This window comes from Mesoplodon bidens (genome assembly GCF_964165515.1).
Source record: "Mesoplodon bidens genome assembly, chromosome: 10".
Taxonomy (NCBI): Eukaryota; Metazoa; Chordata; class Mammalia; order Artiodactyla; family Ziphiidae; genus Mesoplodon; species Mesoplodon bidens.
Genome location: NC_138172.1, coordinates 37,017,390 through 37,041,279, shown reverse-complemented (window position 1 = coordinate 37,041,279; position 23,890 = coordinate 37,017,390). Strand labels below are relative to the sequence as shown.

The 23,890-nt window shown below is 53.6% G+C and overlaps 1 protein-coding gene across 1 annotated transcript in view; it reads right to left on the bottom strand.

Moving 5' to 3' along the window:
• POC1A (POC1 centriolar protein A) overlaps nt 1-23,890 on the bottom strand; it is a 73,407-nt gene that overhangs the window by 7,125 nt on the left and 42,392 nt on the right. The window contains exon 10 of the mRNA XM_081246820.1: nt 13,472-13,615. Within this exon, the coding sequence (XP_081102946.1) occupies nt 13,472-13,615 (144 nt within the window). The remainder of the gene's footprint in view (nt 1-13,471; nt 13,616-23,890) is intronic.

Genomic DNA, 23,890 nt, shown 5'->3' with positions numbered 1-23,890 from the left:
CATTTCTGCCTCCTTTTCATCCCCTTTTCACTTTGTGTTTAGGGAGAAGGCAAAGAGAAAAGCAGCAGGATGTGTCGGTCTGGCCCACAGGGACTGAGCTCCGCGTGGAGTCCAGGCCCCTGACTCGGCTCACGCGTTCTGGGGCCGGCAGACCTGGGAAGGAGAGTTCCAAGCCTGACAGGAGGCCCAGAGGCCTCTGTGAGGAGACAGCACAGGACAGGCCAAAGGAAGTGGGTTCCAGGCACAAGGTGCAAAGGCCCTGAGACAGAGGAGAACACAGCGCACTCGTGGCACTGTCGGGAGGCCAGTGTGGTTGGTTTGGAGTGACTGAGCAGGGGAGAGAGTATGGTGGTCACAAGGAAGGTGGAGGAGGGGTCCCAGGGCCCTTACCCCAAAAGGGACAGGAATGGGACGCCTCCACTCCCTAGCCCTGCCTCACCAGATTCACAGATCCGAGGAGGTACAGCCAGGGATGATGGTGCTCCTGCATGCCCGTGGCCACCTTTCCAAGCACTGCATCCAGAGTGGACTCTGGGAGAAGGGGCTCAGCCTGGGAACTGATCATGGCCGCCTAGTTTCACAACAGGTGGTGAAACCAGAGGGAGTGAACTGGCACTTCAGAAACGGACCAAGGCTCACCCCCGGAGCCAGGTCCCTTCCGGCAGCTGCTCCTCCTTCCAGAGCCACTGCTGCCGCCACCTTTATTGAAGGTCTCTTGCACATAACTGGTGTGCAAATGTAGCAGGAAAACTGGAGCCATAACTTCTACAAAGCTCTGAGGGGCCACAGAACCCTCACGAGCCCTCCTGCCATCATCATCCACCCTCACACTTGTCAGGTGCCCATCACATGCAGCAACGAGAGACTCTGGCTCTTAGGGGCTTCCAGGCACTGAGGGGATGCAGTACCAGTCCTATCTGGGCGGGCTTTTGGCAAAACTGCCACGATTGATAGTGAATAACATTTTGGAGGAAGGGAAAAGAATGAGGGTGACCAGCCAGCCGTTCTCTCCACATTTCTCAGCTCTTGGGCTAGTTCCTTATGAAATGCTGCCACGTGTGCAGGCCTCACTCACTCCACGCCTTCCCACCACACTCCCCAACGCTGTCCAGATCTGCGGGTAACCCTTTTTCCCAGCAGACCCCACTCCCCCAGCCAGGGCACTTCCACGGCCACTTCCTGCTCTAAGCAGAGCCCCACAGGGTGCATGGGGCCCCTCTTAGGTGAGTGGTATTGGTTTCTATGGTTGTAAGGCCCTCCTGGGCCTCCCTGGAACATGGAAGACAGGTGGCACAGAGGTGAACAGGGTGACTGGGCCAGAGAGACTGACGATGGAAGCAGAGAGCTGACATCCAGCCACGTGCCTCCTCTAGCACTCTGCCTTGTGGCAAGGGGGAACTAAAACTGCTCTGGGATGGCAGTCTCGGGAAGCCAGGAGACTGGGACCTCAGTGTCCAAATGGGGCAAAAGGGGCAGTGGGGCAAGAGGGCTGAAACGGTTGGGGGTAGGAGTGCCACACAAGCACACACCTGCTACAGCACGGGGAGAAGGTCAGGCTGAAAGAAGGGATGCGTGTAGGGCAGAGGCAGCACCTGGGAGAAGGCCGGGGGAGGGCAGTGGGAATGGTGAGCACGGAAGGGCACTGGAGCAGGTCGGGGAGGCCGCAGGAAGGGCTGACGAGGGTGCAGGGAATGTCCAAGCCCGCTCTGGCTGCTGTGTCGGGCTGGGAGCGGTAGTCGCATCAGGGCTCTGTCCAAGGAGTCTCCTCGCCTGACCCAGGACCCCAGGGCCCACAATATACAGTTAGTGCTGAGGACCCCAGGCATGTCCCACTTGGTGACTGCCTCTTCTCAGTCCCCATCCTTTTGCCTCAGCTTCCTGGTGACTCCTCACCCGCTTGCCCTCCACGCTGCTTCTGTTATATTCCTTTTCTGTTCAAGAGCTCAGGAAGAAAGGCCAGACTCTTGGATGTGGCATTCGCATGGCACTCAAGGCCTGCGTTGCCGGTCACTACTGCTCCCCCTGCCCAAAGCCCACCTACTCGAAGCCCCGCTCTGGCCCTGCTCCCCCAAGAAGTCCCCCTCATCCCTCCCTCCCCACCCCCCAGTGCTCGGGTCCCTGCCCTCCTCCTCTCTCACCATGTCATGGCTGTGACACAGGTGTGGGCCTTAGAAAATGCTGTCAGAGTGACTCCTGGTCCCCACCTTTGTCCCAGGTGATAAGAGCACAGGCTCTGGAGCTGTACTGCCTGGGCTCAAATCTGAACTTGATCACTAACTTGTTGAGTGGTCTTGGGCAAGTTACCTGACCAGGGGTTCGGATTCCTCATCTGTGCCCTGCATCTCTTGTAGAGCCATCGTAATAGGGTTGGCGAAAAAAAAAAGTTCGTTCGGGTTTTTCCATAACATCTTACGGAAAAACCCAAACGAACTTTTTGGCCAACCCAACACTTTATTAATAGCTACTATTTACATGGCACGTGCTCTGGGCAGGGGGTGCACCGTGGGCAACATGGCTACCCTAGCTCGCAAGGGGCCATGACTGAGCTCCGGGCTGTTTGAGGGGGCGGCCCTAGACACAGATGGGGCTTGATGAGGCTCCAAAGAAGGTGGCCTGTGGTCAGGCCTCGTAGGGCCTGAGCCATCAGGGCACGTGGTGGTCTGGCTGTTTCTTAAAGTTCTCCTGTGATGGAAAGTTCTTTTTAATCATTTCCAGGCTTATGGTTGATTCTGGCTCCTCCAGGCGGTCTCCCCAGAGGGGCTGGGGCACCCCAGCGCCCTTCCCCCAACACAGGAGCCAGATTCCTGGGGGGTAGGGGGTCCCAGGTGCCCTGGGTCTCAGGGCGAGGGCACAGTCACCCAGCCATGCCGCTGGGGGCACTTGTGCCAGGCTGTAGGAAACATCCAGGGGCTGGCCATTGGCTCAACGCCCCTGTCTCTACAGTGACGCATAGAATATCTAACTTTCCTATGGTTTCACTGCAAAGATCGAACAGTGTGGAATTAATCTCCCTTGTAGAAGGGTTTTGACTTAACTCAGATTCTAAAGATCTAAAACAGATGCAACAAAAGGGGAATCTCTTTGCTGTGGGGTCTTGTGAGCTATCAAAACAAAGTGGGGCTGCTGGGCTCAGCGCCTGCCTGGCTCTGCCTTGTCTCCTGGCAGCTCTGGCTCTGGCTCTCGGTGTTCATGCACGTGTGTGTGCACACACACGGGGCCCTGGCTTGCTGATGATGCCCTGGCCAGCCCGTTGCCACATGTCAGGGGTGAATGGGGGCCGGAGGAGCCAGCCCATCTCCCTGGGGTTGCTGGTCTGGGCCCAGCTCTTCCTACCACCAGAGGCCCTGCCTCTCAGCCCCAGCCTCGGCCCAGCGCCTGAAGGTCTGTGGCACAGGGGCCTTCGAGTCAGAGTTGTAAACACTGGCCCTCGAGCGGCCTGTTGACAGCCATCGGAGTGCCAGCCCCACGAGGACAGGGATTTCTGTCTATTCTCGCTCACCACTCCCTTCCTGCTCCCAGGCCCAGCTGCTGGAGCATCACATGTGCACACTGAGTGCTGGATGGACACAGGCCAGACCCTGAGTGCCACGGGAATGCAGAGGAGGCCGGTCCTGCACCAGCCAGTCCAGGTCCCCCGGGTCTGGGGCACTGCGGATGAGCCTGTCTGGCTGGTGAGGAACATTCCCCCCAGCTTGGGCCTTGGACCTGGTGGGCTTGAGGGGCTGGCGGAGGAGGGAGAGGAGGGTGGGCAGGCTGGAGCCCGAAGGGCCACCGCCAGATGGCCTTGGGAGGGAGGAAGCCTCCTGGCCTCAGCAGGAAGTAGGGGTGTGCAAAGTGGGGTAGGAATCCAGGAAGCAGCCCAGTTCCTCCCCTCCCCACCTCATGCCGATTTGACGAGGACTAAAAGTTTCGGGGCCTAAACTTTAGAGGGGGAGGAGTGGAGATTCCCGCTCATGCTGACGTCTGACATGTTAACTTGTCCAGCATCACACACAGCTGATGCACAGAAAAACAAGTTTCTACAGAAATTCCTCGCAACCTCTCTGGGCTCAGTAACTGTCTTTTTAACCACCTCTCGTCACCCCACAGTCTGCTGTCAACAACACAAAATGAGCTTTTGTCCCTTGAGCCCAGAGGTCCATGTTTCTGCTTCACATTGTCTCAGGGATATAGGATTTCTTGGGCGTTTCTGCATCCCCCAGCCCCCACCTCTAACGAGGATTAGCTCTCTTCCGGAAGCGCATGAGACACTATTTTCTATTGGTGGATTAGCTATGACATTAAGGAATCTTGGCTAATTCACTTACCTTATGGCTTTATAGCAACTCCTTTTAAATAAACGCAGGCTTTTCCATATTACTGCTTACCCCCAAAGGAGAAGCTATTAAAAGTGGGGCCACTCACCACCATCCATTAAAACCGGATGCTGCGGGGACCCGTGGGGTGCTACCCACACCAGGAGGAAGACCTGAGCCACACCCCCCACCATGCTGACCCTGGCCTGGGTTCAAGCTCATCTCTCTGCCAGCCATGGGCATGCCACCAGGGAAGGCAAGCGTCTGATAGGGACAGGCCCCAAGGTGCAGGATGCCAGTCACTGCTCAGCTGTACTCTGGCTCCAGGGTAAGTCCAAACAGGGCTGACAGTGGGGCATGAACCTTGGCCTTGACCACCTTCAGTATCCCCTTTCTTCAGATGCTCACTTTTTCAGCAATCCATATAAAATAGTTAATTTGCCAGCACCCAATAAAACACAACCATCACAAGTCAGAGAGACTGCTTGGTAGCTTGTTGGAGGCCTGGAAAAACTCAGTGCAGCCTGGCAAGTCAGGCTGTGGCCCCTGTCCAACAGGCCCACCTCAGGGACGAAGGCTCACAGGCTCCCCCTGCCCTGTGGAGTGCCTGGTGAGTCACAGTGGGAGACCCAGTCTCTCATTTTGGCTGGTTTTCTGGAGCTACCACCTAGGCCCAGATCAGAATGGGGGGAAGAGAATCGCTCCCCCAAATGCCACGCTCTGCTGAGTTCAAAGCTCCTTTCCATTTTTTCTCCTCCCCCAGAGCTGAGGCTACTATGGGTACAGTGAGGGTCTGTACCAACAGTCCAGGCCCAGACAGGGCCCTCTGCAGAGCGGGCGGAGGGAAATGGCAGGCCCGACTGCAGTCTTTCCCGACCCATCTCTCACGGCGCTTCATGCAGGAGGGCGCCAAGTGGCCATGGGGCAGCTGGGGCTTGGTTAATCTCAGAGCCATGTAGGCCCGTTTGGGGCTGCCTGTCACAACCAGAAGACTCGTAGGCCCCTTCTTGTGGCCTGTGCTTGACCCTTCTTTGGAGGGCCCTTGGGTCCTCAGAGCAGTGAGAGCAAATCGCCTGGGTCCCCTTCCTCCCTCCTCTCAGAATCATCCAGAGTCAGTCTGAATGAGATGTCCCTGCATGGGCCTAGCTCTCCTAGATCTCCCGCTCCAGCCCCTGCTCCCCAGCCCCCAGCTCCAGGCCTGCTCTGGGCCTCACAGGGGAAATCTCATAAGACCGTGAATGTTCCCAGGCCCCAGAGGTAACCACAGCCATCCCAAGCCCATCTGGTGGGCAGGGGCCTTCCATCTGCAGCTTCTTTGGGGAGGGGGTGCTTTCTGCCATAACCGCAGACAGGATAGAAGATGGAGCTGCCATCCAGCGCCTCACGCAATAATAAACACAAGCTCGCCCCGTCTTTGACTGCTGCCAGCACACTGGCCCTGACTTGGTACTCCCCATGCCTCTGCATTTGCAAAGCCAGAGAAGCCTCTGGATAAACTGTCAAAATGAGCAACAGGGCTGGGGAAGGGCCAGGGCCCAGCCCCTCTGCAACTGGCTAGAGTCAGACCCCAAGTGTCTAACAGACCAGAGTGTCTTCAGTCCCTTGTCCCCAGGAAGCAGGCTCTTAACAGAGGAAAAACAAGTCTCCAAACCCCAAGTGGCAGGAGGTCCGGCTGTCCTGAAGTCGACTCTGGCCCAAGGGCAGCCCTTAAATATCCAGGAAGAGGAGGCTGGCTAAACCCACTTGGGATTATACATTATACACGGTCAAGGCTAAGTGGCGAGATAGGCTGCTGTGGAGGGAGGGCCCGCTCTTGCGGAAACCAGCAACAATCACCCCTGCAGCCCTGCCTGGGTGTGCGAGCGCCGTCCGGAGGGCTGCACACACCTCACAAAAGGGGATTACTTGGGGGTGGGGGCGGGGAGGTGCTTTCACTGCACACCTGCCTGACAAGTTCCATCTGGGCACACCTGGGAGGACCCGCCCCCAGGGAAAATGGCAGAACTGCTCTAAAGTCTGGAGTCTCTTTCCACAAACAACAGCTGGTCCGTCCGGGAAAGAGGGACCCCGAGAGCCCCTGAGAGTGGTCAGGCAGCTCGGCCCACACCGGGCCTGCCCAGTGTTCCCACCTTCCCTGTGTGGGATGCCTCACCCGAGCAGCCCATCAGATAGGAAACTGCCAGGACCTTGGGGGGCAGGGGCAGGGTGTCTTGAAGCAATGAGTCACTCTATCCAACTCCCCAGAGCAAACAGGCCAAAATCCTTATCCTTGTTGAGTTTGGTCAGCAGCGTTGCAAGCAACAACCTGGACCTTTAAACCATAGGGCTGGGTGGCCTGCCCGCGGCTGCTCCCACGGCGCACATGTTCCGGTCCCCAAGCCCAGCGGCCCCCAGTGAGTCACAGGAACCTGAATGTGTGACATCACAGCCTTGCTGTGGCCAGCCTCAAGCACAGCTGCCATGAGAAAACAGTTGGAGCAGGAATTTCATGGCTTGGTATTTTTAAAAAGCAGCAAGACGTGAAATCGGAGTCAAAAATAACTTTGCTGTGGGCTTCTGAGGCGAAACCACCGGCCGCCTGCCGGGCTCAGGCCCCTCACTGCAGCCTCCCTAGCTCCCGGGTACCGCCCACATTGCCGAGCTGTGCCCCACGCCCACGCCCACGCCCTCGCCCTTGAGGAAGACCCAGGGCCCCTGCAACTTCCAGACACCACCCAACCTCTGTCACTCAGGAGCCTGTGAAGGAAGTGAAGGGAGCCAAGGTGGCAGGTGAGCTCCCAGGGGACTCTGGCTGTGAAAACAGCCTCTCCCTGCTCACTGGTGAGCGTCCCAGCACCCGCAAGAGGGACCCTAAATCACTTGGCAGAACCCCCAGAAGAACACCAGGGGAAAGGTCAGGGCCTCTGAATGCCCATCACCAAGCAGGCAGGCCTGGCAGGGGTCCACTCTGGAGCCCCTCCTCTTGGAGTGGCCGCAAGGGGAGAGGCCCGGCCAGGGGTGGAGGGGAGGGGCGACTCATGGAAAGAAGGCCCTGAGAGCAGTCCTGGCCCCACCTGAGACGCCGACCTCTGCTGCCCATCCCAGAGGGCAGACAGATGGGCAGGGCCTCAAGTTTCCCCTCAGTGGAGGAGGAAACCATGGCTTCCTCAGAAAATGGCAAGGCTGTGCCAGAGCATCTGCGGCTTCTAACTCCTGGTCTGAGCTTTGCTCTGACTCCTGCAGGCCTCTGGGACTGAGCCATCTATCTCAGGAAGAGAAGACTGGGGCAGGCCCAGCAGGACAGTGACCAGGGTGGCCACAGGACAGGTGTGTGTTCTCCCCAGACGGGGAGGGGAGAAGGTGGGGCCCAGGACAGGCTCCCGAGAGGAAGGGGGGGCACACACACGGCTCCCAGCACCCATACGTGTGACCTCAGCCCTAGTTGCTTTTGAGAATTCCCATGAGAGGTTTTGAAAAACCAAAAAGTCACCCAAAGGAAAACCTAAATCCCATCGTGAGGAAATCTATTTCCCCCACAACCATTACGGTAACTCAATTCAGAGGATGGCTGTCACAAGATATATATATACATCTTTGAAGAGCTTCAATCTTGGCCCCAGTGCCTGGGTCTGGGTTCAAGGACCGCATCTAATGGGCCCCACGACCCACCCCTGATTTTCAACAGTCCCCAGGCACCCAGTCCCTCTCGTCACCTCCTGGGCCCTCCTCCTTCCTGGACATGGGGAAAGACCTCCTCTTTGTCTCCCTCCCATCCTAATGCCTAGTCAGACCACTAGATCTCACTGGCAGCTCAAAAGCATTCCTGGCACTCCAGCAGTTACAGACATGCGTGGAATGTCCACTCCTGTGTCACCTGACCACCCTGGTGTTTTCCCACACTGACCCTTGGAGAACATCGACCTAGCACACCCAGGTAACCCAGAGCTTCACCATAGTGCTCAGAGGACACGAGCAGGCTTGGCTGTCCCCACTTTACATGCGAGGAAGCTGAGGCTCTGGGGAGTAACATCACCTGCCCAAGGTCACCCAGCTGATGAGCGGTGGAGTTGGCCCTCAAGACCAGGAGGGCAAGTATGCCCAGGCTAATGGGCAGTGGCTCACTGGGCTGAGCAGAGCAGCCCTGACACCCAAGGGAGGTACCTCTGTTCCCCACAGCTGACAGGGACGTGTAAGGCCAAACACCCCCTGGCAGCTCAGGACACAGTGTCCAGCTGGGATCATGGTACTGAGGAGCTCAGTGAGGCCCCAAACAGCAATCTCACAGGGGCAAGGGGGGGTTTCCCCCACACAAAGAAGGGCCAGGGCAAGGGGGTGTGCTCTCTGGCTGGTGACCTCAGGGGCCGGGCCTGCTGGGCTCTGTGATCAGAGCGCTGAGCAAGAGCTTCTGGCCTTAACTTTCAGAAAGGTCAAGTTTGGTTTGCAGATAAACTTCTCAATGAAGCCATACCTAACTACATAGAAATGGTTAGCAAGGGAAGCTGGGGAAGCTCTGACCTACAGCAGGTCGAGCTCAGGATCACCTGGCATCCTGGAGAAGCCCCAGGCTGAGTGGACCACAGAGCTGGTCCAGGCACAAGCCGTATCTAGGCACAACACCCTATCTGCACCGGGCATGAGGTGACCTGTGAGCACCAGGCAGGAGGATAACACAGGGCTGCAGAGGAAAGCCCTTGGAAAGTTGCAGGCCTCAGATAAACATCAGGAGGAAAATTATCATGAGGATGTGATCCCCACACTCTGAGGACTTCCCATCTAAAACAACACTGTGGGAGGACCCGACAGCCTGGGGCAGCCCGAAGAGTGAACCTGTTCGGGCGTGAGATGCACGAAGGGCTGTGTACCTTGCAAGGCCATCCCATCCTATTTCCCTGAATAAATACACCTCTGAAAAACAATGTATGCACTTTACTAAAAAGGTATTCCTAAAAAAATAAAACCACACAACCCCAATTCAGGAGTTAAAGGGCTGGATTCAGATGCCGCACATGTCCCTGGGGCAGTCTGCTTTCCAATGGGGGCTAAAGGAAGCGCCTCACTCCCTCGGGAGCCCAGCGGCATCGCAGGGGCTGACTGCTGTGCTGCCCTGCCCATCTCCTCACCCCCTTCCTCCCTCCTGCGGTGAACCTGAGCCAGGGCGGCTGCAGAACTCGCCTCCTGGGGGAAGGGCCCTGACAGCTCCACCCCCCGCCCAGGTCCCAACCTCTCTGTGTCCCTGTCCCTACTCCATGCCAGACCCTCAGCATGGGTGTGGCCCAACTCTGCCTTGCTCAGTGGCCGCACCAGCAGCGCAAATGCCTACATTGCTTCTTTTAGCCCAGGCCAAAGGACTTGTGGCCCTCTCCACCGGGCCCACAGGACTCCCGTCTGGCGCACTCTGCCCAGCTGTCTCCCACGGTCCTGGTTGCCTGCTCCTCCTAGGAGGCCTGGCTCTGACATCAGCAGATTCAGTCCTGGGCCCTCCTAAGGGTGGGACTGGGTCTCGCTCAGGGCCCCACACACAGAAAAGGCTCAGCGAACGTGTGCGCACGGAGGGGACCCTCCACACCTGCTGTGAGGGCGGGGGAAAGGATCTCCTGGGCAGGGAGGCAGGGGGAACTGGGGAGCTATTTCTGGTGCCGTCGTGAGGATCCCCTGCACCCATGCCAGCCAGGCCCTGAACAGTGACAAGGTCAGCAGCAGGAGCAGCACTGAGCACATCGGCAGCACATGGCGTTGCTGGGCACCGTTCAAAGAGCTGCACACTGGCTGACACACCCCATCCGCACAAGAGGCCCGTGAAGTGGATGCAATTATCAGCTCTGTGTCCCAGATCTGGAAACTGAGGCATGAAGAGGTTAAGTGACTTGCCCAAGGTCACTGAGCTAGAAGTGGGAAAGCCAGGACTTGCACCCAAACAAGCTCTGAGCCACATTTTCCTCCAGGCCCGCTCAGCCGCCTGACCTCTGGGCCTCTGGTTTGCACAGAGCGTCCACGGACGAGGACTGAGGCCGGGTCCTTAGCCTTCAGACGGGTGCCAAATGAGCCACACACCTCCAGAGAGGGTTCGACCATTGGGCCGCATCCAGCCTGCTGAGCGGGAAGGCAGGCTCTGAAGACAGTTAACCTCCACAGCGGAGCGCCTTCTGTCACTCGGGACTGGAGGCTCTGTGACTCGCTCAGTAAACATCCTGGCCGCTGCCCACTGCAGCCCTGGGCTTCTTCCCTGAAGGATGCTCTTCAGGACGGAGGCCCACAGGACCTAGAAGGCAGTGTCCCTCTCAGAGGCCTCTTAGAAATAGACTTCCTTGTGGGGGAGGGAAAGGGCAGTGATGGGGCGGGACGGAGGAGAACAGCATGATTCAGACAGAGAACTCTGAGGTAGGTGTCAGTGTCGGGGTGGCCGCGACACCCCTGCTCCTCCAAAGCAGAGGCGCACGCCAGGAGAGTGAGGAGTGCCGCTGAGGGGAAAGCATCCGAGGCCAACACCCACGGGCCAAGTAGGCGCAGAGCCCCAGCTGAGCTACCTGCATGGGGAGAAGGATGGCGGTGGTCACCCGGCTCTAGGCCTCAGGGGAGCCTCCAGAGAGGGGGCTGCCCGCAGCCAGGCTGGTCCCAACGGGAGGGGTAGCTCTGGCTGGAGCTAAACACCTCAGCTAGGGCCCCAACTCCAGGAGGGGATGTGGGCCTGGAAAATAACTGGCGACCAAGCCCGAGGCAGCATGCAAATTCATGCAGACGCCTCCCCACACCATTTTGAAAACAGGTTGCACTCTAAGGTCTCAGCTGGGGGCTTCATCTGTGGGTCCCAAGTTGCCTCAAAATATGTTGACTCCATCAGGAACACGCCACACTTTGTGGCCTTCAGGAACGCACACTGTCTGGCAAAGCGGGTGACTGGTTGATGGGCTTGGCCGTTGGTGGGGGGGCAGTGCTGTCTGGATTTGCAAAGGGGCTGAGCGGTGTGACCCCGGCCACAGGCCAAGGTTTCACTTATTCCCTGTGATGCCAGTTTCTTACAAAGTTACTACCAGACTCCTGACTGCTAACACATAACAAAACCTTCCATGTACGCCCTTAAAACACAGTGACAGGAAATGTTTCTAGTGTTATACTCCTCTGGATCCAATGAGGCTATTTTTAACTACCTTCTCAGACTTAATTTCCAATTTTATCCTATAAAGTTCTAATTCATTCCACCTCCCCTGAACTCTCACTTGACGAGGCTGTGAAGAACATGAGGCAGGCTTGGCAGTTTCTGACGGCTCTGAGGTGGGAGAAGTTTTCTAAGTCTTTGCTCATCTCCCTCTCAGCACACGCCTCCTCCTCCAGGGCTAAGAGGCTCTCGGCAATGTCTGTATGATGTGCGCATAGTCCCACCATCCCCTAGTCACCGATGCCTGACCTTTCCCCTCAAATGTCCTTCCTTCAGTGGGTCCAGGGTGTGCAGTACCAGCTGGGATGCTGTGACATGCCGTGGACCATGGGACACAATGTTGGGGAGGTTTTCACACTTAGCCCAAGATCCAGAGGTAGGGAAGGGACGCCACGCCACTTCAGCTCCATCTCTGTCAGAGACCCAAGGGTCCTCGGCCTCCCTCTTGCATTCCCCCCTCTAGCCGTGAGCCAGCACAGACGGGGCGGGGGGGTTCTGCACCCAGAGCCCAGGAGGGAAGGGGCCTGAGGACCTTTAAATCCTGCCTCGGCCCAGCTGCCACCACCACCTACATGCCCCATGTCAGCTGTGCTGGGCTCTGCTTGTTGCCTGGATATGCCCATGGCCCCTCCAGACCTGCAGGCAGGCTGTTCCCTCTGCAGCACTGCTCTTCCACCCCAGGAGAAGATGCCCCACTGGGCATGCCCACAGTGCTGGCTGCCACCTCTCGTCAGGGCGCTTTGCTCTCACTGGAATTGCTGCAGTGCAAGTCTGTGTTATGAGCTGCCAGATGCACTTACGCTCCTGGTGGTGATGGGGCCATGGTGATCTCCCTGATGAGGGTGGTCAGTGCCACAGCTAACATCTACTGAGCAGCTATCTAGGGCCAGGCACAGGTCAAACACTTCCTGCAGATTCATCTCCTTTAATCCTGACCACAAACATGGCAGGCTCATCACAGATAAACACACCAGGGCTTGGAGAGCCAAAGGGATGTCTCCAAGGTCGCTCAGAGGATAAGAAGCAGCACCAGCTCGAACCCAGAGCCTGGGCTCTCGGATGCCTTGACTCACTGCACGCTGTTCCCTGGCATATCCCTCGAGTGCCCACCCAACGAAGAGTCAAATGAACGGACAGCGTTTCTTTCAAAGCTCTGTTGTGGCCCAGGCCAGCACTGGGTGGGCACTCCCTGGCAGGATTCAGTGTTGGTGATTTTGGGGTCCAGTGGCTTGGCCAGGGATTGGATGGCTCTGAAAGCCAGGATCCCAGGGCAGGCACTGCTATTTCATTAATTTGGGCTGGAAAATAGGTATATTATAATTATATTTTAAAAAAAATCCAGCACCCGGAGGTCGCGGTGCTGAGAGCTCGGTGCGGGAACAGGCATCAGGAAGAGCGGTTGTGGGGGACCCGGGTGGGCTGGGCTCGGGAGCCAGTTGCAGCTCCCAGCCCTGCCAGGAGATGCAGGTACTGTGGGGGAGGGCCGGGGCGCAGTGCAGGCAGCTGTGTCAATCGTTTCCCCTCCAGGAACTCGCCGGTATCTGGGGACAGTGGGTTGTTCAGCTGCACCGGGCCTGCTGGGGTCGCCGCCTGGGAGCCAGGAGGCGAGGAGCTCACGGCTCCGAGCGGGCCTCGACCTGGCCTGGCGCAGTTAATGACAGCAGGGACGGGGAGGCCCGGGGAGCTGGGCACCTGATCCAGGGCCGCAGCCGGGAGCGACGTCACCTCGGCTCTTTAATGTGCCGCCTGCATCCCCTCGGTCCTTACCTTCATAGTTCTTTCTCCCTCTGTGTGTCCTGAACCCGTTAAAAGTGACCCCTGAGAATATTGGATGGTATTGAGGAATTATCATTAACCTTGTTGGGTGTGATGACAGTAATGTGGTTAGGATAAGGAGAGAGAGAGAGAGAAAAAAAAAGACGAAATACTGAAAGTTTTGACAGATTAAAAAAAAACAAACAAACCAGCACCCGCTGGCCAACTTCAAATGGTCCAAATGCCAGGCCAAGTGCAGACGATGGGGTGAATTCACGTCACGGCCTACCTGGGTGAGGACGTCCAGCTGGCCTACAATACGCTCCAGCGTGCTGGTCAGCGTCTGGGGCATGCTGACGGGCTCTTGGGGCTGGCTCTGCATCGACTCCTGACTCCTGCCCCTGCCTGGTGGGATGGGGGAATCCACTTCTGGCTAAAGACAATGAAAGGAAAGAGAACCCCTTAGTCTTGAGTCAGTGCTTGAGGAAACACCGAGAGGAAGAGCTCCTTGAAGGATCAAGTGGAAAACCACCAGCAAACTCGAGAAGACGAGTTCCAAATGTTGGTGAGCAACGGCGGTGTGGCGGGACTCCCACATCCGGGCTTGTGCGCTCCCTTCCAGCTCCCCTTTCTGAGCAGAGGCCGTGAGTGAGGAGCGGAATCAAAGCACCTGGCAGTCCGGGCTGCAGGGGCCTGGGAGGGATGTGCAGGTGGGCTCTTGGAGGCCCTCAGAGAGGCCAGGGGCTGCCAGCTCTTCACACGGCATGCCCTCCACTAGGCCTGTCAGAGTGCGGGACCCCTGAAGCCCAGCCTGGCTCTGAAGTCACCCTTCCTCCTGGTTAGCTCAAGGTCAATTCCCCACCCCAGGAATGGGGGGGGTGGCCCAGAACAAGCGGGAGGTTCAAACCCTGCCCTGGCCAGATCCCCTGGGAAAACAGATTCTACATGAACGTCCTGGCCTGATGGCTGGCGGGAGTCAGAATCCACAGGACAGGCGCCCCAGGCTGCTTCAGAGAAGACTCCAGGAACATGAGGGACTTGGTGTTTCTGCCTAAGATCCTCAGTCCCCAAATGCAGAAGCCATCCTCCTCCTCCTCCACTACCACTGAGGGCAAGTGATTTCCTAAGGGGGCTCATTCCAGTCCAGTGCGTGTCCCCCCAAAGTCAGGCACTGCTTTGCACACAGACAAAGGCTTCTCCTGACCCCAGAAGCATCATGCATGTGTTCAGCAGGGCAGAATGCCGGGAGCCTCCCAAGGACACAGTGGGCAGATGCTCAGGAACCTACAGTTCCTCTGTGGACTCGCCCCGTGGGAATGACATGCTCAGTGAGGCCGACACTCTCGGCCAGCCCCCAAACCCCAGTAACCCATAAAGGCAGCCACACTTGGGGCTCAGTGTTTTCAACCATAGCCTCACTGATGGACATTCCAAATGTTACCACATCATTCCCTGGCTTTGCCAGTCATCCAGGGCTCTCTACCGGCACTGGGAGAAAATTCAACCCCCTTGACGGGGCACCCTGCTCCCGCCTGCCTCCTTCCGCAGCTCTGCTCCCACCTCAGTGCTCCCGTGCCCAGCTCCCAGGGCCCCTCATCTACCCTTCTTTCCCCCTGCTCCGAGCATCCTGTCCTCCACTCACCTTGCAACCCCCCATGCCCAATCGGAAGCTCCTCTGTGCTCCGCACCTGGGCCTGCCCCATCCCTGCCCTGTTCCTCCAGCCACTGCGTCTCCAGGGCCAGGACACGAGTGGGATGAATCAATGCCAGACCACCCACAGGGCCTGCCACCTGCCCATGTGCCTGTGCCCCCTATTCCTGTCTTCTGCCTGCACTCATCGCGCCTCTCCCCTCTAAACCCAGGGCATTACTAGGCTCAAAGCTTGTCAACTCCCCATACACCACAGAGCTAGGGTACTCCACCCAGCACTCCTCCACCCCTCAATGCCACAGCCACTGGAGAATACTGGCTATGACTGGGGCTCACCTAGGATGCCTCACACCTGCCACTGGCAGCCTGCTTGCATCTCCTCTGAGTTGGCCCATCTTTTGGATAAATCCAGTGGCCTAGCCCCAGGAAGATGCTCTGCCCTGGACATGTTCACCTGGGCAGGCCTCAGAGTCCTTGAGAAGAATCAGCCCAGAAGAGGATTCCCAAGCATCAAAGAAGGGCAGTTTAGCATGTGGACCCTACCTGCATATTTTCCTTTATTAGGAAAGTGTTCTAATCTCATAGATAACAAACTCTCAAGTGCATGTCAATTTGAACTTGGAAAAATGCAGGCCCTGATGGTTAAAGAGAAATTGAATGTGAGACACAAGCCTGAGGAGGATCCTTGAAAGCAGGAGCAGGGCCATGTCCACATGCCCACCGTCGGCCTATCTGCTTGCGGCACTGTGGCCATTTTGTAAGACCTCAGCCCACCGGGGTTAGGCTCTTCCAGTCCTCCAGGAATCGATACACTTCAGCTCTCAAAGCCCATCCCAAAAGGAATGTTCCAGAAGCCCTGACTGGCCTTCACCTCACCGCAGTGGCCCCCAGACCCACGCAGTGCTGTCGGGAGACAAAGCAGAGTGCAGCAGGGAAGAGCAGTGACTCGGGCAGGCTGTGGTCGATATCTGAGCTCTACCACTGACCAGCTAGGTGGCCCTGGGCAAGAGGTTTAATCCCTCCTGGCCTCCACTTCCTCATCTTCTATAAAATGGGGGTGATGACTGGGCCTGTCCTTCCAAGGGCTGAGCTGTAAGAGGTGCTTATCTGCAAATCACCCACAGGCCTTTCTTAAGAAGCCAGTGCCTACTGCTTCCAAAGGACCCCCCTTCCAGACACGCACGCTCTTCCTCTGGACACTGAGTCCCCCTGGCTCCCTCAGGAAAGGCCACCAGAGGGAGGGTGGGAACCTGGCAGCCCTCTGTCCTGACAGCCAGACGGGCGCTGCCTGCTGCCTGGGAAGGAGGGGATGGAAATTCTGAATGTTTCTGCAGAGTGGCCCAGAAATGGACAGTGTGGAGCCGAGTCTCTGGAAGCAGGGGTGGGGGGGTGAGCACCGCTGAATTTACCAACAGGAACCCTCCTTCTGAGCCCAAGCCCAGCCAGCTCCAAAAGAGTACTGAGGACCGCAGTCACATGCCCGAACCAGGGAGGTGGCCTCTGGAAGAGAGGGCCGCAGGAACCTGAGGCTCAGACAGGAAGTGACTGTCAGAAGGTACCCAGCCTCCAGCATTGCTCACAAGTCCAGGGTTCTGCCTGCCCTGGGCTATTCCTCCAGCCACAGCATTCGCTCCTGCTCTTACCTTCACCAGGACACAGCCCTTCTTTGCAACCTTGCCCGCTCTTACCAGAAGACATTACAGCACTTGACACACCGCACGTAAAGATGGCTATCGCTGTGGTTTACTTGCCACCCATGTGCCAGCATTTTATATGTCACTTCATTTAATCCCTACAATGACCCCTCACAGCAGGCATTACTAACCTTAATTTTCAGATGGGGAAGCAGGCTCAGGGAGGTTAACTCACTTGCTCTAATACAGGAAATGACGGCTGGGATCTGAACCCAAAGCACAGGCATTTCCTGACAGGAAGCAGCCTCTGACAGGTGACATGGCCTGCGGATTTGCTTCCACACCCCCAGCTCCTCTCTTCCATCCTTGTGGAGGCTCCTGGCTCCTGGCTCTAACACTTTCTGCGTCATTCCCCCACCCCACCTGCCCTGGAATGCCTGCCTGGCACAGAGCTGAACACAGAGCAGGCCCTCCACACACACTCAATGCCTCAAAGAGCCAAGCCCATCATGGTGACACTCCTGTGAAATGACACCTCCCCAAGGCAAAGGGCCAGCAGTCCCGCCCCACTGCACATCATCGCAGGCACTCACCTGCACTCCAGCATTCTGCAGATGTGGCATTTCCCCGAGAGCTCAGTAGATAAGCAATAAAGCAGAGATAAGAAGATGATGGGCAAGAGCAGGAAGAGAAGCACATTCAAGGGCTGTGACAGGATAACAGGAGCAGTGTTTAAGGGGAGAAATCCTATCAGTGCTTTGTCTGTTCCACATCCAAGGGTACTAGGGGCCCTGCCTGGTGGTCCTTGTTAGTTCTCTCACAGGTAAGATTACAACAACATTAACCCAAACACACATACCTAGAAAGTCACACCAAGTCGACAACTTTCACTTGTACCAAATATAAACATCTTAACATCAAAAGAAAAAAAAAAGGTCAAACTCAGAATAGATGAATCTATTTAACTTCGTGGCAATCTCATTTGGGGTCTGTAGGTGTCCCCACCCTGGTGTGGGATCCCAGGCTCTCACAGTAGTTTAATCTACTTGCCTCAGTTTCTGTTGCTGCCAGCTTGTCATACGCCACCATGAGCTCAGCACTGCGCACAGTAGGAGTTGCGTAAATATCTGTGGTTGCTTTCAGCCACTCAAACACATGGGTAACCAACCCATACATTTTCATTAAAAAACAAAAGAGCAGGGCCTCCCTGGTGGCGCAGTGGTTGAGAGTCCGCCTGCCGATGCAGGGGATACGGGTTCGTGCCCCGGTCTGGGAGGATCCCATATGCCGCGGAGCGGCTGGGCCCGTGAGCCGTGGCCGCTGGGCCTGCGCGTCCGGAGCCTGTGCTCCGCAACGGGAGAGGCCACAGCAGTGAGAGGCCCGCATACCACAAAAAGAAAAAAAGGGAAAAAAAAAAAAAACAAAAAAAAAAAAAACAAAAGAGCAGGACTTCCCTGGTGGCGCAGTGGTTAAGAATCCGCCTGCCAATGCAAGGGACACGGGTTCAAGCCCTGGTCTGGGAAGATCCCACATGCCACGGAGCAACTAAACCCGTGCGCCACAACTACTGAGCCTGCGCTCTAGAGCCCACGAGCCACAACTACTGAAGCCCGCGTGCCACAACTACTGAAGCCTGCGCATCTAGAACCCGTGCTCTGCAACAAGAGAAGCCACCACGATGTGAAGCCCACACACTGCAACGAAGAGTTGCCCCCGCTCACCGCAACTAGAGAAAGCCCGTGTGCAGCAACAAAGACCCAATGCAGCAATAATAAAATATAAAATGAATAAATAAATCTTTTTAAAAAAATTAAAAAAAAACAACAAAAAAAACAAACAAAAGAGCAGAGCTTGCAGGTCTTCCTTGTGACGAGAAATCAATCCATCTGGGATAACTTCTTTACTGGTCTCTGGATTGCCTATGGTCTCACCTTTTCATCATCAAAATGCAGGTGGGGATAAGAAGCTTCTGCCTAAGGTAGAGAAAGTTGGGGGAAGTATTAATCCTATCCTAACAAGAGAAAGAGCAACAATCTAAAAGGATCTTAACTTTTCTTAAATCAGAGAGCTGAGATCACAGAGCAAACAACTAGCCTGAAATCTAAGGAAAGGCAGACTCTTCCAAGGAAAACAGGAAGTGAGCATCGGCTCACCTCTGGCAAAGCCTGGGAAGAAGGGACACTGAGTGCCATACAAGTGGGTGAGAAGAACTGAGTTATGCATGTTAACAAGTTGCAGAGGCTGAGTGGCCAGGGTGAGAATGAAGAACCCCTGGGAGCCACAGATACAAGGGGAGTTTGCACCTGCTCACAGGGTCTTCTCCACAGACCTCTGCTGGGCATCCATGAGAAAGACGGGGTGGGGGGAAAAAGCCATCCTTGAGGGTGCAGGCCTGGAGGAGGGGAGTAGACACAGAAAAGGCACGAAGCCCTGCCAAGACCCTCCTTGCCTACGGAACAAAATCCTTAAGCTACTGGGGGAAGAGCAAAAAGAGATGAAACCCCCTCTTCCCTTGTGGGAGAGGCAGGAAACCATCCTGAGTGGAGATCATCGAGGTATTCAAAGGCTGAGGGAGGGGCAGGACTACTGAGAATGCCCTACTTCTAAGACCCAGGGACACAGGGCCTAAGACTGAAACTGGCCCAGGACAGCAGAGAATTCCTCCAACAAAGCTAGCAAGCACCAGGTAACAAGCACCAGCAGCCTACTGCTGGGGGAGGGACAAGACCATGGACACAGACATCCTCTGAGGGGCAGGACCCCAGGGTAGGCTGAAAGCTGGGGGTGGAGCAGGAACATTGAGAAAAATCCTCCAACACCCAGACCTCACCCTAAGTACAAGGTATCAACTCCTGATAAGACTGACTATTTACCCCAGTCTCTGCTATTCTGAACATGATGTCTGGCATTCAATAAAAACTTACGAGACACTCAAAAAGGCAAGAAAAAAAACCCCGACTGTCAAGAGACAAAGTAATCAGAATTAGATTCAGATGACTTAGATGTGAGCACTATCAGATGGAGAAAAAATAATTATGATTAATATGTTAAAGATTTCACTGGAAATTGTGGACATGCATGAACAGGTGGGGAATTTCAGCAGAGAGGTAGAAATTATAAGAAAGAGTCAATGGAAATGCTAGAAATAAGAAACTCAATACCAGATATGAAGAATGACTTTGTTGGGCTACTACTGGGTTGGCCAAAATGTTCATTTGGGAAGAGGTTTTGGAAAAACCTGAACGATCTTCTTGACCAGTCCAACAGTAGGCTCAGCTCAACTGAGGAAAAGAAACCAATGACCTTGAAGACAGACCAGTTCCTCAAACTGAAACATAATAGGGGAAAAAAAAACCCAGAACGGACTACCTGTAAACTGTGGGACAATATCAAATTATCTAATACATGTGTGACTGAAATCCCAGAAGGAGAACAAAGAGAAAAGAGACATTTCTTATAGTACAACTTTACTGGTAATGAATTATCTCAGCTTTGGTTTGTCTGGAAAAAAAAAGGGGGGGGTCTTTATTTCTCCATTTTTAAAAGATTTTTTTTCTGCATATAGAATTCTGGGTTGACAGTTTTTTCTTTGGATACTTTAAAAATGTTACTTCCATGTCTTCCAGCTTGTGCAGTTTTATGAGAATAGTTCTGTAATTCTTATCTTTGATCCTCTGTACATAATGTCTCCTTTCTCTACCTTTTTTTTTTGCGGTACGCGGGCCTCTCACTGCTGTGGCCTCTCCCATTGCGGAGCACAGGCTCCGGACGCGCAGGCTCAGCGGCCATGGCTCACGGACCTAGCCGCTCCGTGGCATGTGGGATCTTCCCAGACCGGGGCACGAACCCGTGTCCCCTGCATCGGCAGGCGGACTCTCAACCACTGCGCCACCAGGGAAGCCCTCTCTATCTACCTTTAAGAATTTCTCTTAATCTTTGGTTTCAGAAGCTTGAATATAATTTGTGTAGGGTTCTGTTTTGTTTTTGTTTTTTCTTCAGCCTGCTTGTCATTTCTCTGAGCTTCTTGGATCTGTGGTTTGATGCCTTTCATCATTTTCCAAAAATTCTTGGCCATTATCTTTTCAATAGCACCAAAAAACATGAAATGTGTTATCAGTTTCCTATGGCTGTTCTAAAAAAAAATTGTCACATTTGGTGGCTTAAAATAACAGAAATTTATTTTCTCAGAGTTCTGGAGGCTGGAAGTCTGAAATTAACATATCAAAAGGGCCTCATTCCCTCTGGAGGCACTAAGAATCCTTTCTTGCCTCTTCCAGCTTCTGGTGGCTCCAGAATTCCTTGGCTTATGGCTATATAACTCCACCCTCTGCTTCCATCTTCACATGACCTTCTCTTCCCTGTGTGTCTCTTATAAGGACGCCTGTCACTGGATTTAGGGCCAACCTAAAAACACAAGATGATCTAATCTCAAGATCCTTAACTTAAGCACATCGGCAAAGACCCTTTCACCAAGTAAGGTCACATTCACAGGTTCTGGGGGTTAGGATGTAGACATATTTCTTGGCAGGGGGGGCACTATTCAACCCACTACAAAATGCTTAGATATAAATCAAACAACATATGTACAAAATCTGTATGCTGTAAACTAAAATACACTGATGAGAAAAGACTAATATCAATGAAGAGATATACCATGCTCATGTACTGAAGGCTCAAAGTTGTTAAGATGCCAGTTCTCCTCAAAATCATCTATAGCAATCAAAAAGCTTATTCCAAAATTTATATGGAAAGGCAAAGGAACTAGAAAAGCCAAAACATTTTTGAAAAAAAGAACAAAACTAGAGGACTCACATTACCTGATTTTATGACTTAGTCTAAAGCTAAAGCAATCAAGACAGTGTGGCATTGGTGAAAGGACAGACACATAGATCAGTGAACAAATAGAGTCCAGAAATATACTCACAGATATATGGTCAATTAATTTTTAAAAATGGTACACCACTTACCAGAGAGAAAATAAGATAGTATTTTCAACAATTGCTGGAACAATTGGAATCCTTATGCAAAAAAATGAGTTTCAGTACATATCTCATATCGTATACAAAAAGTAACTCAAAAATGATTCATAGACCTAAATGTAAAACCTAAAACTATAATATTCGTATGAATTTTTCTTCTAAAACATAGGAGAACATCTTTGTGACCTTGGGTTAGGTAGATTTCTTAGATATGACAGCCAAAGTATGATCCATAAAAGAAAAAGCCAATAAAATGAACTTCATCAAAATTCAAAACTTCTGCTCTTTGAAAGACATTGTTAAGAAAATGAAAACACAAACCACAGACTGGAAGAAAATATTTGCAAGTCACATATCTGGTAAAGAACTTGTATCCAGAACACCTAAGAACTTTCATAATTCAATAAGACAACTAATTTAAAGAATAGGCAAAAGATTTGAAGACACTTCACCAAAGAACATATAAAGATGACAAACATGTAAAAAAATGTTCTACATCCTCAGTCATCAGGAAAATGCAAGTTAAAATCACCATGAGGTATCACTTATACACCTATTACAATGCTTTAGAGTTAAAAAGACTGACCATCCCAAGTGCTGGCGAGGAGGTGGAGAAACTTGAACTCTCACACACTGCTGGGGAGAATGCAAGATGGAACAACCACTTTGGAAGATAGTTTGACAGTAACATAAAAGGTTAAGCATATACCCATTACATGTCTCAGCCATTCCACTCCTAGATATCTACCCAAAAAGAATGGAAGCATATGTCCATAGAAAGATACGTATGTAAAAGGTAACAGCAGCTTTATTTGTAATAGCCCCAAAATTGAAAATAACCCAAGTGTTCACAGACAAATTGTATATCCATTTGATGAAGTAGTACTCAGCAATAAAAAGAAATGAACTATTGATAAATGTAACAACATGGGTGAATCTCAAAATAATTAAGCTGAAAGAAACCAGACTAAAAAGAACATATAACTATATGATTTCAATTATATCAAATTCTGAAAAATGCAGAAAAAAGACTCGTAGTTGCCTGGGGCTGGAGGTGGAGGGACTGGATTGACTACAAAGAAGCACAAGGAAATCTGGAGGGATGATGGAAATATTCTATAACATGATCATGGTGGTGATTACATGATTGTCGAAACTCAGAGAATGGTTCACTTTTTTATTTTTTATTTTATTTTATTTATTTATTTTTTTATGAGGTATGCGGGCCTCTCACTGTTGTGGCCTCTCCCGTTGCGGAGCACAGGCTCCGGACGCACAGGCTCAGCGGCCATGGCTCACGGGCTTAGCCGCTCCGCGGCATGTGGGATCCTCCCGGACCGGGGCACGAACCCACGTCCCCTGCATCAGCAGGCAGACTCTTAACCACTGCGCCACCAGGGAAGCCCTGGTTCACTTTTTTAAATGGTGAATGTTACTATTTGTGTACTAATATATCTGACTTAAAAAAGAAAAAGATGCAGTTACAACCGAAATGCCCCTAGGACCCCAACAGGCCCATCACATGACACTACCCATCATTGCCACTCTGCACTCAAGGTGAAAATCACTGCCTCACCACAGGACATTACCAGTGGGCAAAACCCAAGGTTAAAGACCGCAGGTCAGGCCCGTGAGGTCCACCATTGGTCTGGGGATGAGGGTTTCCAAATGCAGAAGGTCAGAGTCACATTTTAGTGACACCCCAGTTGTTAGCAGATGTCTCAAGCAAGGTTTCCCAAGCAGCAGCTGCCCAGTCTATGGAACTTCAGGTCTCAGCTGCTTAGGGGTCCATACACAGCTTGACAGTCATGAGCAAGTGAGGTCTACATACACCTGGCCAGAAGCCAGGAGTGGCTGGAGTTCTACCATAAAGATGTCATGAGCTGACTTGACAGAATGCCCCCCTCTAGTTGGGCGGGGTGGTCAATTATTAACACCTGCTTAAGACGGAAATTTCTCCTTCTCTTTTAGTCTCTAACACCGGACCTTGCCCCCTGCCCAGCCTGCTCCAGAAACTAAAACTCTGTAACAGACAAAAGTATCTAGGAACTAACTGGTCCAAGGCTTGGGTCTGGCCAGAGAGGGGAGCCAGAGGTGACCCAGGCCCAAGATCTGGACTGTCTCACCAGTTACCCTCCTAGTAGAGACCCTGAGTGCAAAACGAAGAAATGGACAGACACACACACCATGGTTGAATCTTTTCAACTTAATCTTTCATCGAACTGCTCATCACATAGTCTGCTAAGCAAGGGTGCAGATTCATGGACACAGATGTTCCTTGGTTTTCACCTCAGGCCTTTGGCTTTGACAATTTGCCTCATGGAAAGTTAACAGGCATCCAGTTCGCCTGCCTCCCTGTCTGCTAAACCTGGCCCTGGCGAGGAGAGCAGGGGACAGAGCAGAGCTCACTTGGGCTCTGCTCAGCGCCAGCTTCTCAAGTGGAA